Source organism: Charadrius vociferus, unplaced genomic scaffold, assembly GCF_000708025.1.
Source record: "Charadrius vociferus isolate BGI_N301 unplaced genomic scaffold, ASM70802v2 scaffold321, whole genome shotgun sequence".
NCBI lineage: Eukaryota > Metazoa > Chordata > Aves > Charadriiformes > Charadriidae > Charadrius > Charadrius vociferus.
In genome coordinates this window covers 1589449-1612898 of record NW_009646934.1, presented here as the reverse complement: position 1 = coordinate 1612898, position 23450 = coordinate 1589449, and the positions used below count along the sequence as shown (strand labels likewise).

Sequence of the window (23450 nt, the reverse complement as noted above, 5' to 3'; positions counted from 1 at the left end):
TCCTGCTGACAGTTTTTGTTGCAAAGTGAGAATACGTTGGTATTTAACATTTTTTAGAAGATTTGCCTTTCCTTGTAAGCGTCACTTATTTATTCAGCCCTCAGTACCAGAGAGATCAGTCCTGGTGATCCCAGCCTTGCCGCTGGTGCCATGGGAGCGGGGATGGAGCCCTGTCTGCTCTCAGGAACACGCCAAAAGTAGGAAATTATTTCGGGTTGAAGAAGCAAAACATCACACCTTTGTAAAGACAGACTCTTCACAGTAATAATCAATACCAAGTAATTAAAAATAATAATGATTTCTGTTTATGTAGTTCTTCCAGAACTGAATTTTCTTTCAGGGAATCCAACGCTTCTTTTTTAAAATATGCTGTGGTTAAAGGATAATCAAATCAGTTTTCATATATTAAAGACTAAATCCTTCATATATTCCCATTTCATACTTGTTCCTGTGATTCTTAGAAGTCTTTCTCTTACCAGCTTTTAGTTGATTTAGATTAAGCCCTGTAACTAATGCCAAAAATTTATTCCTGCCTTGAAAAGGGATTTTGTAATGCTGGCGTCGTACCTTTTTTGTCTCTCTATGGCTCCTTGTCAAACTATATGCTGTACAAGTTGGTTTGTTTTTTTTTTTAAAAAAAACAACAAACCCTCAGCTGCAGGCTCAGTCTGGCACCCAGAAGTCAGGCTGAACTCCTCCGCTCTCGCGCATCATCCCAGCATCTCTGCGAGGGACACGGGCCAAACTCCGCACTACCGCCGCGTGTGACACTCCGGTGTCTCCAACAGGCTCCAAGTTACCCTGAGCAGAGCTGCGGTTGAAATTAACTTCATTAAACATTTTCCTGGGGCTAATCAAGCTACAATAGAGTACCAGGGGGAACAAAAGTGCCTACCCAGAAATGCAGTTCGGATATTCCTTCCTCCTTTCATATCAGCCAGTGCCCAAACGTTTCGGGCGTCACAGTGACAGTGATGGACTCGTCCACCAGCCCCACTTGAAGGTCCCAAAATCTGACCGTAATATTTCAGTGGCGTAGTCTCAAAGCCATTACTTTTCCCTTCCGTCCTTCCTGCGTCTCTCAATGTTGTACGCGACCAAAACATTTACAATACAATTTTATTTTAGGATCCTTTCCATTTTTACAAATAAATCAAATCAATGTTCCTTTTATACAGCTGTAATTCACCCACATTGTTGCAGTACAGCTTATTATCTCATTTACATTTTTAAGTGCTTTTCAAAGTGTAGGATATCTGGGCTGGAAAGCAAAACATTTCATTTCTTTGTTCTCAGGCCAACACAAAGCACTTCCAAGGTCAGGTATGGTGTAGACTTTCAACAGCAAACATGTTTACATGGCATTTGAAAGCCGGTTTAACTGAAAAAAAAATACTGTCTCTAACAGTGATGTCAGTCAACTTAGCAAAGCTGAGGGACAGGGATTAATTCTGTACCTGGAAAAAATTAACTAAATAAGTTAGGCTTTGTTTTCCACTCAGGGAAGAAAGCCTCTGACACTTAAAAATTGGCCCATTTTTAAATTTTTTTATCCCTATTTCTTCATCTCAGCAGTTATTAAACATAAACTGTGTTACTCTTTGGGCAAAATCTGACACTTTGAAGCTGTAGAATAAAAACTGCGTTTCTAAACAAAACAAACCCCATTGTTTAATTTTACAAGGATGTTCTGTGGTGTACCTGGGGTAAGTCCTCTGCTGTTTTTAAGAGTATTCTGCGTGACAAAAGCTTCTCTGTTAGATACAGCAAAAGATTTGAGGGTACTGCGTAGCTTCAGAAACAGCTATCAGCGTTCAGGCTCCGGCCAGTCCTTATGAAGCTTTTTGACGATCGAGAGAATTTTCAGTGTGGTCTTCAAAAAGGAACATTATTCGTGACATCCATCATGAATCCTCCTAGAAAATTAAAATCATGGGTAACAAACTTGCTTACTTCTAATTACAATTTTAAGATCCAATCGTATGCAAGAATCTACAGCAACCATGAGATTTTGATGTTACTCTTTTTTTGGCATGGCTTTGATCAAATACTGATCTTTTGATTTTACTTTTTTGTCCTTGTGCTGCCAGGAAAGCTGAAGTACCCAAATGAATATTAATTACTCATGGAACATCCTTCATACACAAAACCAGGTTCCACAAAGTGACCGGTAGGAGAACTGGTGTGCCACAGACCAACAAGCCAAAAATGGTCAAGTTAGAGGTGTTGGTGACTGATCAGAGGAGTTAGTCTTTTTTTCTGCCATCCCAACACAAAACGTGCCAACAGTCAGTTACAATGTGATTGGAAAAGTCTGTAAACTCATACAGTATATTTTGGTTTGGACAATTGATGGACAGATAATTATAAGACTTAACAGTTTGCTACACTCATGCGCTATAGTAGAAATACCTGATTTCTAAATTATATTTAAGTCATTGTCTGCTCTCTTAATGAAACCAAATGTGTGCGCTCCACGCTGGCAAACACTATCTCGAGTAGGTGGACCTAACAAAGACCATGCGTCATCTGAATTTCCCCAATTAAGTTACTTTAAGATGCATTGCAAACCCTCAGATTTAAAGGAACCTCTTATTTTATGTTCTGCAAAATAGGTTTGTCTGTTGTAAATAAGAAAAGTAAAAATGGAGAAATTCGGGAAGGAAACAGCAGTGCACCGATTCTCTTCTTCGCCACCACGCGGTTGCTGTCTCCACCAGGAGCAATTTGAGATCCTGTTTTGTATTCAGTACTTGCAGATTTGGGGGATGGAGTGTGGTAGAGGTCTGTTCTCTGCGACAGATATGTACATATCTATACATATACATTCGTATGTGTACGTGCAGACGTGCTATCTCGTGACCATCTTCAAAGTTCTGTCACAGAGTGTGACTTGCTCTCGGGCACAAGGAGGGAGTCCAGGCAGGACGGCTGATGTGTAGCGAGGTTTCCCCCCTCCATATTTTTCACCATGCGGAGCTTTTTGGACTGTAGAAGCTGATCACAAGGAAATAGCAGGAGAAGATGGGTCATACTTTGTAATTTATCCAAAACGTGCTCTGTGAATGTTCCCGAGAGTCATCCCGTGCTGGTCATGTGTGGACACTTTAGAGTTATGGCAGGACTTCTGTCAAATTAATTGGGTCTTTGGTGATCTTTCTGAGACGTGGAATGGCCCTGCTCCTTATTACTTTCCTACACTTTAGTTTTTAAATCAAAGTATGCTTGTTTGTATTTTAGCTTACAAAAAGAAAACAAAAAGCCTACAATTCACACATATATTTCATTATATTAATGCAAATTCCTGGTACTGCGAGACTTGTTGAGTATTGAAGACCGGTTATATATTCAAAGTCTGGATTTCAACATTTCTCAGAAGCGGTGATAGCATAAAAGTCCCTGGGCAGATTTGAAGTTCATGCTTGGGTCTGGTTAAATTTTTTGGCATGGGAACATGTAGTAGTCTTATAGCTAGAAGACTTTAAAGTTAATGCCTGGCATCACTTCAAAACAATGTGCAAGATCTATCATAAGTAGTCCTCTTATCTTATCTCAATAGCAATTTTATCCTGTAAATGATTTGAGAGTACAGTATTTCAGTGCTGTGGAAAAGAGCAAGGGTTTTTTTCTGTTAAATCTTTGCACTGCGAGTACTTTTACTGATCCTGGTTTACGTACGGGTATTCTACTTGGAGGAAGGAAAAGCTGTGTCGTGTGTTCTGCAAAGCGCGAAGGGTCCATGGCCTCCTCGGTCTCCCCGTTCCGGGGTGCTCTGCAGACCGTCTCTGTGCAGCTCTGTTTTTTAAAACCCAACCCTGGAGGAGCCTTCGCTGTCATTTATGGCGTGTTTGCAGCGCGAGTCCCTTCCCAGGTCCATCCCCAACTCTGCGCCGCGCTTTTCAGCTGATGGGTAGCAATGCCCCCATTTCCTTGCATACAAAAGATAACTCAAAATATTCCCTTTCTGCTGCCACGGCCGCCTCTGTGTTGATGTCAATCTAACATCCACATTGTGCACTTTGCTTCAAGTCAGCACTTGCAGTTAACAATGCCTTTATTCAAGCTGACAACACAGTTAAGCTTTTGGTAAATGTGTAAGTAAATGTTAAGTGTGTATTCAAACATTCAACAATGACTAGGAAACTTTAAAAAAAAAAATCTTTGAAACTTTGTATTGTTTGTTTGGTGTGTATCTGTTAGAAATAACATAGACTATCAGTTCCTTGGGGCATGACTGTTCTTTTGTTAAGCGTATAACAAAAAGATCAAGGCTCGGAGGGACTGCCGTAATAAAAATAAATATATACGAAGAACAATAATGACAAAATAAATTTGTCAATGCATTTTATGAGCTTGATTTAGAAGCGATTATTTCTGAACCAAATAAAGACTGGATAGTTGTGGTAAAGTGACATGATCATAATATTCCTTTTCTTTATTGCCATTTATACTTCATTTGTAGATCACATGCTAGACTTGACTCGAGGGCAGGAGGGGAGCCCCTCCTCTCGGCGAGCATCCCGTTTCAGTAATATGGAATACATTTTCGCTGCAAATTCCAGACATGGTTTTCCAGAGAGAGGGTTATTCTTCTGGCTTAAAGGAAAAGTTATTGGTACACTGCGAAAGTGTTCATAGGAAGCGCAGATTGTACAAATAAGACGATAAGAAGAATCTGAGACATGCGCAATTGCAAGGGCGATTATTGCACTTGCAACGTTTCCGTTTCCCTCTCAGTCTTTGAGGGCATTTATTAATTTTTCAGTACGAATACCTGTAGCCTATAGTAAGATAGAACAGCTAAGATTTAAGGACTCCTGTTCAATCAGTGGTGCAACCTGTGCAGAAGGACTCTGCTCGACACAGGGGGCCAAACTGGGTCTGTCACGTACGGCTGGAACCAACTGCAGCTGAAGAGCTGTACTGACACTGCGCTTTCCTAATCAGCTCATTTAATGACATTACCTGTAAGTTTTTCTGCCGTCCTGTGTTTCTCACGTGTGTTTTGCACCCGTTGGTATTGTTTCAGGCCTTAAAAGATGAAGTGGAAAGTTACCGCAATCAGGCGCAGGCTGCAGAGAAGAAGCTGCACCTCGGCGAGCTGGAGGCCCATGAGCAGGTACTGGGTGCTGTTGCGTCCCCCCCTCCCCGTCTTCTTCCCTTGGGCAAGGAGGGTCGATGTTTAAAAATAGTATCTTGCTTCAAAGCAAAAGCACATATTTTCCTGCAAAATTTTCAGCTAGCTTTCTTTTCTGGGTTTTTTTTTGGTAATAAAAGAGAATTAAACTGTCTGAACCCTACAGGCAAATACTTATCTCATGCTCTCTATTTCAAGTTGGTATTTCAACTATTCTAGCTGTTAAATGGTGCATTTATTTTGAACTGACTATGCTGTTTTAATAGAGGCTTCTGAGACTATTCTAACCTGTTGTTTAACGGCTTGTATGAAGAGAATGATAATTGGACAATAACTGAGCTAAAAATAATCTTTATTCCTGATTTTCTGCATTCATTGTCCCAGCGTGTTGTCTGTAAACAGTTCCATATGATTAATAGTGCTAAAATTATTCTGGACACTTTCAGTGAAATCAGAGTTTTAGTGTGCTTCGAGCAAGAGAGTGTATGTAGCTTACAGACTGGCATTGGAACGGAAAGTCAATGATGTGCATTCAAACTGTATTAAATTGAAGTATTCAGGAAAATATACAGCTGGTGTGTATCTGAAGCACATACGAATTTACAGATTTCTAGTACAAATCAGTTCTTGCAGCATTCGAGAACTTTATTTGGTGCTGAGTAAACAGTATTCGTAACATATAGGATATATAAAGCATTTCTAAATCTATACCTGCAGGCATAGTAAGTTGGGGTGGTTCTAGAAGAGTAATAATCGTTAATTTCAAGTATTTTTTCCCCAGTCGTTGTCATCCTACTTGCACGTGGGAGCCTTCATTCACTCTTGGTGTTTCTGTTCCCGTATTTCCTCTCAATGGAGCTGGCAAGTGGCGGTTCTGCTCTCCTCCCCCTCTGCCTCCCAAACCTGGCTGGGGTCACCCTTAGCGGAGGAATTTGGTGCCATGAGTGAGTTGGCCTCCAGGCATTGTGTTTTGGCTTCAAAGAGTCGCCTGGAAAAGCAGAAGGGACATTAGCTATTTGGTGCATGGTTGTCCCTCCCAGGGAAGGGCACTGGCCTGCGCGCTGTCAGAGTCCTCTTCCACATTGCTTTATTTAAATTTTTTTTTCTTTAATCTTTGCCGCTGCCATTTAGCTTTTTTTTCTTGCCCGTTTTGAGAGAGAGGATCCGGAAGAAGAAACAAAAAATCACTTGTGAAATGTGGAAGGCAAGACGTGCAAAGTCAGAGGATGGTCCCCCCTTTCTGCCTTCAGGGTTTTCTCATACATGAGCACCTGGTCCAAACCAACCTACAGGACTGTCCTGTACCCTCTCAACTAATGAAGGACTAGCCCAGCTGGCAATGTCCCGTTCCCCAGTATAAATGGAACAGAAATGTTATTTAAATGACGCTGCACCATCCAGCTTAGACCTTTTCCTGCGAGGTGGCACTATGTTAGCAGACTTGGTGGAACTTGATGATCTTCAAGGTCCTTTCCAACCTAAACCATTCTGTGATTCTGTGATTATACTAATGCTCATATCTGCATTCGTTGGCAGACTCGTGTCTGCCATTCCCCTCTTGGGACTTACTGACGAAGCTGGAGCCACCAAGGATGTTTCTGTTTAGGTGGCTTTGGTCTATTTTGCAGACAAACATTTTGAAAGTTGTTAGCGTGTCTTCTCTGTGACTGGTTAATCCATTAGTTATGCTCATCTGTCCAGGAGAAAAATGGAAAAATGACAGCTCTGACATATTTCCAGTTGTTATTATGTCTTGGCCAGGCTACCTGTAAACATGTTCATCAAGTATTGACAGTAGCTAACGACTCATGTGCCGATCAGGGAGTTGAAATATTTAAGGCAGTAACTTAGAACTTGCTTTCCACTTTTACCAAATATTGTCTGAATCAGAACTGCATAAAACATCAAAATTTGCACTGGCGCTATTACAAAGGCCACTTTTCTGAGTTTTCACATGTCTATAAATAAGGAGGAGAGAGGGTTAAACAGCTTCTGTTTTTCATTAAAAGAAAAAATCTTGTGTTTTGATTCTATAACAACAACAAACAAATGAATGAGACATGAAAAAACATTTTGTTGTGCTTTTAATTAAAAATAAAAAGCTGTTTCTCGTTATGGCTTGTTGGGTGGTATCTTGGTGCTCCATGTTTGTCTCTTTTGCAGTGCAATGTCCTTATAACTCTTCGGTCTCTAAGAGTGACTGACAGATCCACAAAGCTTAACTCTTTGTTACAATAACCTCTGGTGATTACACAGAGTTAACCTTTCTTTATTATAATTATCCCGAAAGATGGAGACAAACTATCCTGTAAATAAGGGGAATGCATTGGGAGGACTCTGGTGGCAAGCCCTGAGCTGTCTAGAGGAGAGCGCGGCGCTGCAGTTGAAGATGAGCTGTTGTTTTTATGGCCCTTTTTCATTCCAATACTTTACTTTCTTGTATGAACTTGTGTTTACTCCTGTTTACTTTTTCGATCCTCTGTACAGCGTGAGTAGATGCAATCGCGTTGTATCTGTGCTGTTTCATCAGCGGTGCAGTATGGCGACAGCATCTGAATGACGAGTCCCAATCCAGAGGAACGTACGCTTGGCCAAAGTGCTGGGGAACTTCTCCCACTTTGACTAACCTAAATAATTTTTGTCTTTTGCATAGGTTGTCCCGTCTCCGCTAAGCATGGTTTTCTGGGACAATGGTCCGTGTGTTCAGTAACACGGCGCTTCTTGATTGGAGCCTCAGAGCTGTGTCGTCTTTCTTCAAGTCAAAATGCTGGGTGTTTCCTTCAAAAGTTAGATGTCCACCTACTTGAGACATACGTAATTGTGTTCATGGCAAGTGGCAAGCTAGCAGTAAATAAAGTGTAACTCACACTTAATATACAGGTTTTTATGTGTAGGGCTTTTTGATCTGTAGTCCCAGGACAGTTAAAACGGTCTGGGAAGGTCCCTAGGAAATTTGGGTGTGTCCAAACCTTTTCCATTCAGAGCAATGCTGAAGTTTCGTGTATCTCAGTACTGTGTAACTCTGGGAACCGGCTTCCCATCAACTAATCCCGTTGAGGTTGTATTCCTGTATCATATACTCTTGTAGCCCATCAGGTGGTTGTCTCCGATACATGCCTAGATCTAACGTAAGACAAGATTTCCGATAGAAAGATCTTTCATTCTACTGAAAATGTTTCTCTTTCTTGAGTTGTGTGGCTTTGTGCAGTTGTCAGTCATAGCTAAAAAATCTGAATTGTTCATACAGCAGACTTTACATCCTGTGAATGTGTAATTAAAAATGACACACACCACTGAGAGCTTAAGTGTGTGCCTTAATGAATCAGGGAATTTAGGCATGTGCAACAAACTTTGCTGAATTGGGGCCTGTATAAAAATTAATGGTAATGATCTTGCTTTATTACCTAGATTTCTTTAGAATGCCTCATTTCATTTAAAATTCCTTTTTGTAAGGGTAATCACCCCAAGTCAGTGTACTAAAAAGCTCCAAAAATCTCTCTTTCAAGAATTACATGCAATAATTTTTTCAGAAAAAAAAAAAAAAAAAGCATGTTCTTTTCATTCCTTGTTCTAAGTGCTTTTGACTATAGGGGTGGATTGAGTAGATGTGAAATTTCTAACTGGGCATAATAGAGGAAAAAAAGTTCCTCATGTTCGCAAACAACTGAAGCAGCAACACTATAGATACTCAAACTATAGGAGTACTCCTCCGAGCTGTCAAGTCACAAATAGAGTCTTAAAGGAGAGAGATTCTCTGAAGACAGAAAATCAATTATGTTCAATTCATGAATATTACTGAGGAAATGAAGGAGAATACCGATGTAGATTTCCAGCCCTTTAATTTCTTTTTTCTCAAATAGATTATAAAAAAGGGAGAAAGGAGTTATCAGAATAAGGATGTTGTAGAAGTATTTGGAATAAAATGGAACAGCTTAGTTTGTTAAGTGGATTTCGCTCATGTTCAAATGAAAACGGGAGTGATAATTGTAAAACAGCTATGATTCAAAAGCATTCAGCGAGTTTTCATTTTTAATGTTATTATTCTGACTTGCTCAATTTTTTATGACTGTTGGATATTTACCGCATTCAACCTAACTCGCTGTTTCCATGCCAACTAAATATATTTGTTCTCAGACGAATGCTGTGATGCATCGTTCTGAAATTTTAGTTGCTGTGTAGCACGGAGAACTTCTAACATTTGCCACACCTTCTCCTGGACGGGAATCGCGCTGCCGCCTGCAGCTTTGTGGCGCCGGGAGGGAAGGATCGGCGAGGCAGAGACGAGCAGCGGATGCCTATGTCCAGCGTCTGTGTCCCACGCATTTCTTTGTACCGATGGCTGGAACACCTGAGTAATGTTAATATCCCTTTAGTTTAGGGGGTTTGGTCCATAATTCTTTTCAGATGCAGTTTTAAAGATATCACAGAGTTTTAAGTGCCATCATTCACAGAAAATCTTTGCCTTCACTTCCACCATCCTGCCCTGTGTATACACTCAGGAAGAAACAGGTGGAAGCAGCAGTTTCCCCCGTCGGGAGGTGGGTGAGCCGCTGCAGGAAGGTCGCTCCGATGCCTCTCTCCTCGTAGGGGACTTTCAGCTCAGGCGCCCCAGATAACCGCGAAAGCCCGGCAGCGCTGCCGGGGCTCCTGCCGCGGATTTCCGGACTTTCTCGAAGGGTTGTCTGTCTCAGAACACGTTAGAGTCATCCAAAGTCAGGGTAATAAGCTCTAGGTTAAGTATTTTAAAATGAAAGTTTGCTTTGTGGGCCAGCTGCAGGTGAGGAGGATTTCGGCAGCCTTTGTCTTGCCGAGCGGAGGAGCGCTTTGGAGACTGAGGAACGAACGGTCGGCGCACACTGGAGCCGCTGATGAACTTCCGCCGTTTGCTCTGGTTGCTTCAACCCACATCACTGAAACGCTTCCAGAATTCTTCCCCCCAGAGACCCGTTGCTGCTCCCGCAGAAATGGGAACCTGAATCCGGATTTGGATGATCTTAACCCCAGGAATGATTCCCAGCGAGCAGCCCCTGCGTCGTCCCTGCCTGCGGACCCGGCGTTAACCCCTCGGGCGGGCAGCGCTGGCACCAAGGAGAGGAAGGGAGAGTCTGAAAGAAGGTTCCACGGGGACTTTCAAGGACAGCGACACCAAATATTGTCACATGAAAATAGTTCCTGCAGTTTTGGTGTGTGACCAGCACGGAGCAGAGAGGCTGTGTCTGAAGAGCACTTGTTTTCCCGCAGTTCTGCATCCTTCCCCAGTCCACCCATCGCTCTGCTGACACCCCGAGCACTGGGGTCCGGAGGGTACTGCAGACTTAAGCTGGTTTCCTCCCATAAAGCATTCCATATATGTATATAGCTAGTGAAAAATGTAGGAGACAGACAGCCAGGGTGGCATAGCTCCCCCCAGGCTGGCACCTGGAAATCTGCTGGTTCAACGTCTGCAGACAGCACAGATTTCTTTTCTAACTACTTATGGCGAACTAATTTCAAGTTTAAAATGTTTTTATTGAAAAGAAGATGTTGGAGAGCCACATATGAGCAGTGAAGAATCTGACGTAAGCGAGAGTGTGCTGGTCAGGCTCTTTGGCGTACAGACATCCAGTTCTTCGTGTGCTGTTCTCTTTTCAGACTTCCCCGTAGAGGCTGTGGGGGAAGAATCAGACTGGTTCTGGTTATATCTCTATAAGGGACCTTTCATGGATATAGGTGCCCCTATAGGTGTACAGCAATGTTGACAAAGGTACTGTAAAATGACTACTGACATTATTTGGAGCCCAATTCTATGACTTTTTCATTGGCTAGTGCCTACCATACATACAATTCTGTTGATATATTAATTAATCACTTTTATACAAAAAGTGCCCCCCAATTTTTAATTAAGACTGAGATTGTTAGAATAAATCATAACTTGGCATTGGACATATTTTATATTTTGTATAGCCTTTTCTTTAATGGCCTGCCATGGAAGGAATGCAGAATTAAACAGAATATAGTAAGTAATACTGTGTAGCACACAGTTTCAGATTAGCAGAAGGAGATAGAAGCTGAGCTTCAAGCACAGAAAAACAGATTTGCAGGTGGGATTTGAAAGGAGCTGGAAATCAATGGAGTTGAAAGTTCCCAGGAGCTCCATATGGCAGGAACTGCGGGAGAGAAAGCTCTCGCCAACTGTGCAACCGTCAAAGGGAAAAGAGGTAGATGATGATGATGTACGTGTGGAAGCCAATGATCAAATGTTAGCTTTGGTAATCAGACACAACTGGAAAATACACAACTATATACCTACTTCATAGAACAGAATGATTTATTGGAACGAAGTGGCCAGCTGGAGAAAGACAGTAAAACAAAAACTACAGAACAAATAGTCAAAAGGAAAAAGAGATTTTTTACCAGAAAAGAATAGAAGCATATGCCGGCATGCAGGAATTAGAGAGTATTTTAAAATGTCAGTTTTCTAGCTCTTTGTCTTAAATAGTAGTGAATGAGAAAGAGATCTTTCTTTTAAGAGAGCAGTACATCATTTTAGAATGTGGTTTGCTTGCGTATTATCAATTAGGGGAATTTTGTTCTTTCAGAAGTGTTTAAAGTAGGACTACAAGGGACAATGATGCTGGTATTTAATGCGGGGAATTTAAAAAAAAAAAAAAAAAAGAAGAAATGTCAATGCACAGAAGAGCCAGTTGGATGGCAGAAGAGAAGAGCAGAGACAGCTCATCTCCAGCGTGGGCTCTCAGCGATGCATGCTCAATTAACGAACTGTCCCATTCATTTTTTCTAGGCGATGAGGTGTCTGGCTGGAGCTAAAAAGGGCTGAACAAGGTCAGCTTTGTGGTGATCTTTAACATAATTTAAATTCTAAAGTATTATTTTGTTTGCAATTTAATCAGCACAAGATGCCACCGATGGGATGTCCACCCGGGAAGCGCTGCGGTGGCCGTGTCCTGCACCGCCCGTCCTCCCCCGTGCCCACAGCCGAGCAGACTCTGACCCACCGGGATGCTTTGGGAACTGGGCGGCTGCTTTTCCAGTTGAGATGCTGATTAGGTTCTTCTTCTTGAAAGAGGGGAAATAGTAATAGTAAAAGTAACTTCTGATTATTATCTACAACGATTTGCTTGTTCACACAGTTGGCGTGAAAATACTGAGCCTCATCCTGCGTGCTGCTGGGCTTCGTCAGCTCTCCCTGTCGTTAGCGAGCACTCAGCGCCTCCACATATCAGACACCGAAACCTTCACGTGCTGAACCACCCCGGGATGGAAAGGATTATCTAGAAGGTGACACGTGCCAGAATGGAAAACTGAAATCCATAAATACATTCCAGTGGTGGTGTCGAAGATGCTTATAGCTTTATTTCAGACTTAATTATCTTGATAAAGTATTAGGAACCGACAGAGCCAGAAATGAGCACCATGTGTTTCCAGCTGTGGCCCAGCGGTGCTGGTTAGCGCTGGGCTGGTTGAGGTTCTGCCTCTCCCGGTCGGGGGATGTGAGCCGTGGCCGAGCCCCCCGCGCAGGGCAGGACCCTCCTGCTGCCGTAACGACCGATCCGGCCGCTGGAAGGGCGGCAGCGACGAGGGCTGAGGGAAAACAGCGCTCGGGGACAAAGATGGCATCTGCGATGAGTCGTTTGGAAGGAGGGGACAAGAAATGGGGGATCCTCCAAACCCCAGCTGGAACAATAGCGGTGCCCTGGAGAGGGGGAGGCTGAGAGAACAGCGCGAATTTTCAAGCCGCAACATTCCTGGTTGTTCTATGGTGTTGACAGTGAAAGCTTTTATTCCTCTCCAACTCGCGTAATCCCAAGAATGCTGTTCTTGCCATATGCAGCCCACTGGTGTTTTTTTTTTTAAAAAAAAAAAAAGGCTTTGCCTGCCTTCCCTTCCTTTGCGGCTCTGAATTATATAGACTTGTATTGCTTAACTACAAGCAGGATTTTCCAGGTGGGAGATCTTGGTTAAGAAAAGAAAGATATCGAAATACAAGCCACCGAAGTAATAAGGCTTCTTGGATGCAGGTTGGGGGGAAAAAAAAAAAACAAACAACGATTTAAAGCAGAAAGCTCAGTGTGGAGCGAGCAGCCCGGCAGAACTGGAGGTCCCCGCGGGTTAGTAAAACAACAAGGCAAAAATGTTTTGGACGCTCCGATGGTTTACTAGCTACAGACAGAAAAACAAAGAGGAAAGCTATGCCACCAATTTATGTTTTATTGAAACTGTCAGAACAGAGGAGGTTCTCCAGCAGTATTTTCTCAGTGGAGAACAACATGGTGTACACTTGACAAAATAACTTGCTCAGCTGATCTTGCTTGGTTACTGTTTTCGGCTGAGCCAAATTCATGCAATTTATAGCGTTCATTACTTTTCTTAAGAACTTGAGAACATTTGTATCAAATTGCATTCTCTTTCTCTAAATCTGGAAGAACCATATTTCAACGTACGTTGCATAGTAAGAATAGAAATTCCCACTGCCTGAAATAAGAGAGGATGTGGACTAAAAAGCAGCGGATATTCGTATTTTATTATACTGTGAAAAGAGAAATGTTCAGGCCTCGTTCTTCATTGAAAAAAAATAGATACATCACCTGACTCTTTCTTAGGAAGAATTGCTGGAGAAGATTTCAAGCTCTAATTAAATATTCTCTTACGACAGAACCCTGAAAGATCTGAAATGTAAGGAAATTGCAGATTTTGGTAGGTTTGGTTCCTCCATTATAGACATTGCCCGGCATTCCCTGGGCCAGCCGATGGAGGAAGGGGCACATAGAGACTCGTGGCAGTTTTGTGGGAGTGGAGCTGTGCTCACTTGGAGGTCAGGAGTGCTGAGAAGCAGAGGAGGAGTCACTGCAATTAGAGAGAATGCAAATGACCTGCGATTAATCATTATTTTGACTTTCTTTGGGTTATTGTTTGGTTTTTTGTTGGTTGGTGTTTTTTTTTTTTAATTGGGGTGGCATCGAAGTAATTTGTCCTTTGCTTGCCCTTTTCAAAGTGCTTTCAGAAAATTACTTCGGCAATCTTCACACCACCTGAATGAAGTTGACCTATGCAATATTATTATTATTATTATTATTATTATTATCCTCATTTAGAGTGAGACTTCAGTCTGAGATTAAATTATTTGCCTAAGGCTGAAGGAGTTACTTTTACCTTTTTGGTACCCTAACTTGTCTTCAGATTTATTACAGCAGATCTTTCACGTCTTCTGTCAGAGATGTGTATTGAAGAACAGATGCATAACCTTTTTAAAGGGAATTCTCTTTTAAATAGCATTGTAACATACTATTGTTTAAATAATGCAGGAAAGCATTTGTGCGAGACGGGAAATTACTTTTCTCATCTTACTCCCCCTGAAATGTGGAGAAAACTTGATAATAATTATATGATCCTAATTTGGTCACTATCCTAGTATTTCCTGGCACACATGGAACTATTATCCTTCACAAATATTATAAACAGGCAGAAATCAAGATAATAAAAAACCACAACACCTTAGTTAAGTGAACTGCCTTTTGATTCTTATCTGACATAAACAAAATGCTAACTCCATGCCCTTCAAAACAAGATTTATTTTATTTTAAAGGAACTTGAACAACTCTTCTATTGTCCCTTCATTTGCTTTGGCAATGTCCGCTTCAGAGTTTCTTTTGCATTTTCCTTATGCTCCTCTGGTTCAAATCAAGTAATTTACAATTGGGAGATCTGGAGAAGGTTGCATTTGGTTTTGGTTTTTTAATTAATTTTTTTTTTTAATGAGATGGGGATTTTGCACCAGGGCTGGGGTGTTCTGGATGATAAACTCAGCATCACGGACCTCTCAGAAGTAAGAAGGGGAGAGCTGGCTCTCAGAAGCCCAAGAAAGATACGGCGTGGTTGTGGCTGTATAGCAAAATATAAAAGAGAAGCAGAATATCCTCTGCTTTGCATGCTGTTAGCATGTGGACTAAAATGCATCTGGTCATCTTGAAAGCACTGTATTTCTCCTGGATATGCTTAAGTTTTTTCTTTCAAAAAGGAAGGAGAGTGGCTGCGGTGCGGCCAAGTGCCGATGGAACTCATCAGTCCTGTGCTCCCTTCTGCTTCTAACCCAGCGCCACAAACATCCTTCGGGAGCTCTCAGAAATAATGAGTAGCTGCAAAACTGCCTTGTGCCACCTGAAGGCTCCTTGAAGTAGTAAAACTGAAACTTGTCTTACTCTACTGAAAAGCGTCGGGCCAGGCCTGACTGCTTGGTTTGGAAAGAGCGGTGTTGGATATTTCTCTTCTGGGCATCAAAACCAACTTTCATCTCTTTTGAGAATGGTCAATGCCCAACTGTGACGAGATCTCATGGTAGTCTGTGAAATTATAACTTCCCTGCTTTTTCCATCACTTTGTATAACTGTGTGAATATTTGTCTCTTTTTTCTCGTTTATCGTGTGACTAAGCATATATGAGCTACGCGTGGCAACTTCAGCTTTCAGTTGTTTCTGCTGACACCAAAGATGATTGATGGCACAACTTTAAACCTCATATGTTAGCCACCAACCTGAATAAACAAAGACCAGTGTGGCAGCTTAATATTAAAAGCTATAAAACCTTCCTGGGGGTTCATGGATTAAATCAACTCAGCAAAATGAATTTGCAAAAAAAACCCCCACTTTCTCAGGATTGAAGAAAAATGAACACAACGGTAAATGAAATAGAGCTATCCTCATCCAGCAGACTAAAGCCCTCCTGAGGGCTGAAGAATTGCAATTTTAAACATCTCTCAAGAGTGCAAGAGGAGACACAGTATTTGTGGATCCTAGGGAGGCAGCTTGAGGCTATAAAAGAACAAAAAAGCCTTTAAGGCACACACACACAAAAAAATCCCTGCAGACATAGCTTTCATTGGTTAAAAATAAGTGTTGAAAAATAAAACCCTTCCCCCATTAAAATTAGTATACATTAGCACACTGTATGTCATTTTTCAGTTGTAAGAAGTGATTCAGATTTTTGCCATGCACTATTTTAATCTCTTGGGTCAATAAACCTTGATAGTCATTTCAGCCAAAAATATCAGCATGTTGTTTATCATAATAGCACAGGAAACAGCTGGGATCTTATTTTCATCTTATTGTGATGCAATTGTTGGTGAGCACAGTTGAAAGTAACATATTTTGTCTTAGCAAACAAACAAATGGCAGTTGTATCCCAAAGAACAGTTTTCACTGCAAAAAATGTGCATGTCTTCTCTCTGAAATAGAGTAAGAAATCAGCCCCAAGCCGTATTTCAGCTACCAGGGCTTGTTTCTCATTTTCTTTCTCCATTTTCAGCCGAGCCAGTAATATATATCTGTACTTTAAAGCACAGTATGTATTTCTTCCTGATTTTCCAAGAAACACCTTTGTCAAAAGGGAACAATGCCCTTGCTGCTTTGCAGAGTTAATAGCAAACATTAACGGCGTTGTGAAAGCGCGTCTTTAGAGGACATTTATAGATTAAACTATTACAACCGGTGACCTGGTTGAAAGAAGACTGTTGCACAATTAGAACATTATTATTTCACTCACAGAGCTGTATTAAAATTTCTGTTGCATCCACTTGCAGGGAAACTTGCTTGACTTTCCTCTAGGAAAAATTATTATAAGGGGCTCTTGCTGTGTGCTTCGGCACCTGCGGGAGCTGGTGCGAGTCCTGGATGCTCCGTAGGCACGGTTGGGTCATGGGGTAGTGAGTTACATCCCAGTCCTGGCGCAGCTCCTGACATCTGCATCACCTGTAAACGCAGAGCTTGAGTGGGAGTCAGGCCCCTGCGATGGAGTTTCTGTGCTGGTTGGGTCACCCGAACGTATCGGCAAGGTGATCCATCATCCAGATCCTATTAATCGTGAAATAGATCTTTTATTATTCAAAATTTAGGAAATAAAAGCATTGTGCTGTTCTAGCTGCCCGTTTCTGCTCCCGTCTCACCAAGAACAAATGTAACACGTTGAATTAACTAAAATATATGTTCCTGATCTATCCAGGTCCCCACCCAAATGAGCTGTTGGCTCAGAAAATATTTATCCTGGCAAAGCACCTCTGCATAGCATTGTAAGCCTTTATAGAAATAGTGGCACAAATTTATTGGAGTAACTTTCAAAAACATCAATTTTGATCACCGGCTTATATACAAGCAGAGTTCAAACAAGGTTTCCTGTCTCACCGTTGTTTTTTTTTTCGTTAGATTTGCATAGTGGCATCACTTACTTGCAGCTCACAAGGAAAGCCTCTAATTGCCTATTTGCATAGAGATTTGGAGATTTCTTCTGCGTGTTGGAATGACTCATAGCGAGAATTTTCCTAAAGTTTCATCAGATTGTTTTATGCCTTTTGTATTGATAATTGTATTGTGCATATGTGCATAATGCAATAATTGTGTATTTTGCGTGACCTGCTTTTTCCGAAAGGTGGTAATTGGCACATCTTGCAGTGAACTTTGTGTTGGGTTCTCACGCGTTTGAGGGTGTGCGCTCCTTGCGAGCTGGGAGCTGGCAGTTGTAACTCGGAGATGTAAGACTGAGGTTTCGATTTGTGGTCGCAATGGAAGATTTAAGCAATTTGGTAACTAAAACAAAATTAGCACAAAATGGCGTTAGCGTGTAAATCATTGCGAAAAAGATTCAATTTGAAAGTTTAAAGATACTTTATAAGTTAATCTGATATTGATTCCCTTTCATCCTTTATTTACATATTCAGCTGCTAATCCAGAAAAACACCTAAGTACTTGCTTAATTTGAATTAAGCGGTTAATCCTATTGGGAGTTAAGTACAGATGTGAGGCCCTGATTCAACCAAGTAGTTTGGTGTGCGAGCAGTCCTGTGCGACTCGGTGGACGGAGCTGAACCAGACTCTCCGTCCTTTTCCTGGGTCAAGATTCGGCAAATACAGCCTCACCGGAGAGATGCAAAGCACGAGCCTTTCCGCTGATCTATCTTCATTTATCATTGCTTTGTCACTGTACTGTGTGCTCAGCATCTGTTGAATAAGGTTATGGACTCAAATGTCCTCCTTTAGAAGTAATCATTTTGGTGTGAACATCTGACCTCGTAACATCTAAGATACTCAAACCTATTTGTTGGAAGTCCCATAGCATCAATGAAGTTGAGGAAGACACAAAGTGCAATGAAAAACAGTTGCGCAATAAATAAATTAAAAATGCCTTAAAAGCACTTAGAAGTTGAGAAATTTTGTAAAAAAAATCTTGGGAAACAGTAATTTACCTTGGCTAAGGGAGTAAGGGGCAAATATCCCTCTACTGACCTGCTTCAGATCCCACCAAAGACAAAAAGGAAATTCTGACTATCAATTTGCAAAGTGTATGTCTGTATGAATGCTCTATTGAGGTAGATTTAGCAATGATTATTGCTTCTTCAGACCATGTCCCAACATCACTGTTTCCTTTTCATTGTTTTTTTCCTCCTCTCCATATATTCTTTATTCTTATGTTTTCTTTTTCCTTCCTTCCTCTTTTTTATCTCTTTTGCTCTTCACGGGTCTTTGCTGATCTTTCTCCTCTCTCCTTCCCTTTTCCTTGATATCCCAATTCTGAGTTCACTTGGACTCCAGTTTAGGCAAAAGAAGCAAAAAAATCACTTTCTGTCTTCCAAGAGCATCCATCTACATATAAATTTCTGTTTATTCTGTTACAGATTACCCATATACGACAAGAATATGAAACCACACTTAAAGGTCTGATGCCAGCATCTATGAGACAGGAACTTGAAAACACCATTGTATCTTTGAAATCTCAGGTAAATTCCTCTTTTTCAACTTTTTGGACTGGATGAAAACTATCTCTTCTAGACAAGAAATTATGATCATCTAAAATGTGGCCAAAAACACTGAACAAGTCTCAAAACCAAATGATGGCAGGGCTCACGCTTATGACTCAGCCACCGTTCACAAGGCTTTTCTCCTCCAGTTTCCTCACCTTGAGAATGACCATATTGTGTCTCTTGATCCCAGATTTTGCTTCGGATGGCAATTGAAAGTAGAAATTATGCTGTATTCAGTATTAGGGGTTTTTTTTCTCTACCTCTCATATATAGCAGACAGTTATCTCTCACCTTCCTTACCCTGTTTCTCCTGAAGGAATCATTTAAAGGATGCATGTAAAGGGTGCAGAAGAGAATGAGAAAACATTTTGTTTTCTTTCAGCCTGTATAATAAAGCAAATGGGACATTTCTTTTAAGATAGTAGTCCAAATGATCTTTTTCCAATATAAAGAGGCTCTAATAGACTTCTGTAACTGCTTTGTTTTTAACGTTGCAAAATACTAGCTCATCTAGAATAATACAGAATCAATATTATTTATATGAAATAGGCTGTGAAACTGGCTAATTGAAATAAATATCAAAATGTCATTGTAATTAGGGAATTACTAATGAATTTAAATAGTGAATTACTAATGAATTGAGTGTGTTTCTTGTATGTGGTTCCCGCAGAAGTTATTTGATACTGTCCTATTCGGTATATCAGGAGCTGGAAGAAAACAAAATGTCCTCGTTGCCTGAACTCACACGAGGAAGCATAAATAGCAATAAAGAGGAGCGATCATAGATGTGGAATAATGGTAATCCATGGAAACGCTGCCAGTGTTTGCATGTGCCCAGTGCAGGACTGTGCATTTCAGCGGGCTGGGAAGGAGTGGGATCTGTCCTGGGCTGGAGGGAAGAAATGAGAGGGCGATGCTGGTGACTCAGAGCGGCCCACGGGCTCCGGGCAGAGCAAAAGCCCTGAGGACACCGCATACAAGTTTAAGCTTGATACCAACGCACTCCCTATACCAATTTTCAGGACCATTTTTCAAGCAATTACAGATCTACAAACTCTCCATTTGTCCTGTGCGATCTCTCTCTATGGACGTGGTTGGGAATTTAATGTATTTGCTTTTTTTCCCTTTTTTTTTTCCTTCTTTACAATGCATGAGCATTTTTTGCTATGCATGAGACACTTTCCCTGGCAAAGTGTGCCTTTAGTAGAAGTAAGACATTTTCATAGGGGAAACTTTCATATTCCTATGTGCTCGGAGTGACACAATTTCAACACTGTGTTGTAAACACTCTGTGTACATATCAGGGGATACCTAATGGAAGTGATGCCCTTCCTTATTAAAATAGTTGCGGGAAATAAAGAGTTAAGGATCTACTGGGGAAATCTATTTCCAGTTGATAGTAAAAAGCTATTTTTAAACTGTGTTGATTATTAGCACCGTCTGGTAGGAAGCATTACTCTGGAGCTAATATAAGAATACCGCACCTTTTAATGAGTTAGGGAAAAAAAAAAAAAAAAAAGAAGTAGAATCTGATATCCACCTGCAGGGCTTCTGTAAGCGGCAGCAGCATTTCAAAAGAGTAAAAATAAGTACACACACTAAAACCTGGGTGCTATCCCAGAAATACATAGCTGCTGGCTGTATTTCCAGCGGTACGCTGCCGTCGCAGACCACTCAGTAGCAGAGCTCTTTCTGAAGCACAGGTGTCCTGAGCTTTGAAAATTGTTGAAATTCCTGTTTGAAAACATCAGACAAGAAGGGCAGTGGAATCTCTGCACCTGTCAGGATTATTTATTGTTGGAGGAGGATGAAGAGGATAGGCTGGGTAAAAGTACTGAGCGGTGATAAAAATAAACAACAACAAAAAAAGAAAATACTTGAGGCTTGGGCAAAGTTTTCTAAAAACGTTGCTAAATATGAAGTACGCTGCCCAACTGTCTGCTCTTGGTGAGGCGTCCAAAAGCGGCCACAGCGTATTAATAAACGTTAATCTTCATGCACTTCAAGAACAGGTGAGTACCTCCATCGCAGGAGCGATAGCGCAGGGCTGAGGGCGCAGGCTGCGCATGGGAGCTGGGAGCGGAACGGGAGCTCCCAGGCCCTCGCGTGACCCACAGGGTACCACCGGCTGAGTTGAAAATCTGTTTTGACTCCGTTCCTAAAGGAGTAGAGAGCGTGCAGCTGGAGCGGCGCCAGGGAAGCCGTGCTAACGATCTTCCATCAAGTATTAATTCTAGTATGCAGCTGAAGTGTAATTGCATTTTGTTTAGGCAGAATAGATGAGAAAAACGCCTTTTATGAAACAAGCGCAAATTTATTAATTAGAATTTTGTACCCCATTTTCATGTGAGATGTGTTTTGCAGGTAAATATTCTGCAGAAAAGAGCCTCTGTCCTCCAGGAAGAGCTGAACACATACCACGCCAGAAGGTACGTGATTATCTTTGATCAATTTGTACCATTTCACACCTGTGGATCCCAGTTATTGAAGTTTTACGGCTTAATTAAAACACTCAAATATGGTTGCCGTTTTGAAAGATCCTTATTTTCAGTAAACAAGCGTCTGAGAATTTTCCCAGTGCTGAGTCAGTACTATTAGAGCAAGATTAGAGAACTCGCAGGTGCATTGCAAGTCTGGGCTTTGCCTCGACGTTCGTGATGAGACAGTGGCTCGGTGCACAGCTGCAGCTCTGCGGTGATGCCACCCCCTTTTAAGATAGAAAACAATGATGCAATGCAGAATATTACAGATCGCATCTTCAAAGTACCGGATCTTCATGAGCCTGAGCTTTTTTTTTCAGACGTTTACACCCTCCAATATAAATTATAGCAAGTGCTGCGGCAATAAAAAGCCTTGCCGTGCCCTTAGAGTAAGTGATTCACATGGAGAGGTGAGTAAAAGGAAACTTCCTCGGAAAGCCACTCCAGCTCCTTTGGATTTATAGACTTTGATGATGCTTGCGTATCTCACCTGAGGCTTGCTGCAAATAGGAATGTGTGCTTGTAAAAATTGTGTAGAAGTTTGTAAGAGATTTCAACATTTGTAAAAATGGCGACAGCGTGCAAGTTGTCTGAAAATATTGATCTTAAACTTTTTGCTAATGAGAATTAGCTAAAGCTAACTGGAAACTGAAAACGTCACAGATTCTTGGTAATATGTCCAGCGTAGGTAACTGTTAGATAAATATAAAGCTGTAATGTAGTCTCTAGACTCTCTCCAGTAGCAGCAGGAGCATTTCCAAGGGATGCCTTTTGTCTCAAATGGATTCTGAATTACTGTCTTCCCAGTTAGGAAAATGGCTGTTGAAAAAGATGCATAATCACAGACTACTAGGTCAGGCCAGGCCACAAATGAGCGAAACGCTGGGAGTGGAAGGAGCCCCAGCCGTGTCCCGCTGGGGGACAGGGCAGGGACAGGGCCAGTGCGGCACATGGCGGCTCCTCTCCTGACCGGGCTGCCACCGCCTTTCCTCGTAGACGTGGAGAAGCTTTTGTGCTGCTTCTGTTCAGGGAAATTTTCCTCCTGACCAGATCTTTTTTCCAAGACTAAACCCGAAACTTTCTGTTAGCATTTACCTGACCCTTAATCGCTGAAATAGCTCTTTCCACTGCTTTACACCCAGCCATGCTGGTGGCCACAGATGTGATGGAGCTCCTCGGGGGCTCCTCCCCTGCCTGCTCCCCAACACCCGACACAGCACCGCTCGCCGCCGTGCACCGCAGCCGACCCTGGTTGTCTTTTTATAGTAAAAATAATAAGATATAACTAATGAGAATCTCTTCCTTTTCAGGTAGCTGCCGGAGCCGATGGATTTCTTTGACTGCCAAATGGACTACTTTGAATAGGTTTGAAGATTTGGCTCTTGTAAATTAAAATGCAAAGATCTGTGGCTGTTTTGTTAGCACATAAAATGTAATGAAGTTCATGAAAACACATCCGTCACTCGTGCCAGCATGTTTTTAGTTCTATCTTCCTTCCATTATTTTTTTTAATCATCTTATTACAGACTTACGCTTTCAATATACTGTGTGTTTGACTCCGTGCCGAGCTTGATTACCGAGCAAGTAGAGTTTACTCTACTAATATTTTTGTTATTACTTCCCAGTACCATTCTTTTCACTTTTATACATGAAGAAAATCCCATTTTCTATTATTATTGTCCAAAATATTTTAACATATTTTGACATTGTTTTGTGTCCGTGTGTTTACATAATATTAAAATAATATTATTTTGTACTATTTTGTTTTGACATTCTTGTCCTGCTTGGGCATCTCACTCACCTAAGTAGCCACGGTGCATATGAGAGTTTTATATGGCTTTGTTAACTGGGAAAATATGTCGTGCTGTGTGTCAAGGAAAAATCTTGTAGCAAGAATGAAAAGACTGTGATGGTTGGTGAGCCCCTGGGGCAGGTTGCCCCGAGAAGCTGTGGCTGCCCCATCCCTGGAGGTGTTCAAGGCCAGGTTGGACGGGGCTTGGAGCAACCTGGGCTGGTGGGAGGTGGCCCTGCCCAGGGCAGGGGGTGGGAC

At 41.6% G+C, this 23450-nt stretch overlaps 1 protein-coding gene across 1 annotated transcript in view; it reads left to right on the top strand.

The window, feature by feature from the left end:
• CEP112 (centrosomal protein 112kDa) overlaps nucleotides 1-23154 on the top strand; it is a 176094-nt gene extending 152940 nt beyond the window's left edge. Inside the window, exons 23-26 of the mRNA XM_009894772.1 lie at nucleotides 5030-5119; nucleotides 18795-18896; nucleotides 21285-21349; nucleotides 22711-23154. Of these exons, the coding sequence (XP_009893074.1) occupies nucleotides 5030-5119; nucleotides 18795-18896; nucleotides 21285-21349; nucleotides 22711-22714 (261 nt within the window). The 3' untranslated portion in view covers nucleotides 22715-23154. The remainder of the gene's footprint in view (nucleotides 1-5029; nucleotides 5120-18794; nucleotides 18897-21284; nucleotides 21350-22710) is intronic.
• Nucleotides 23155-23450: the final 296 nt, after the last annotated feature.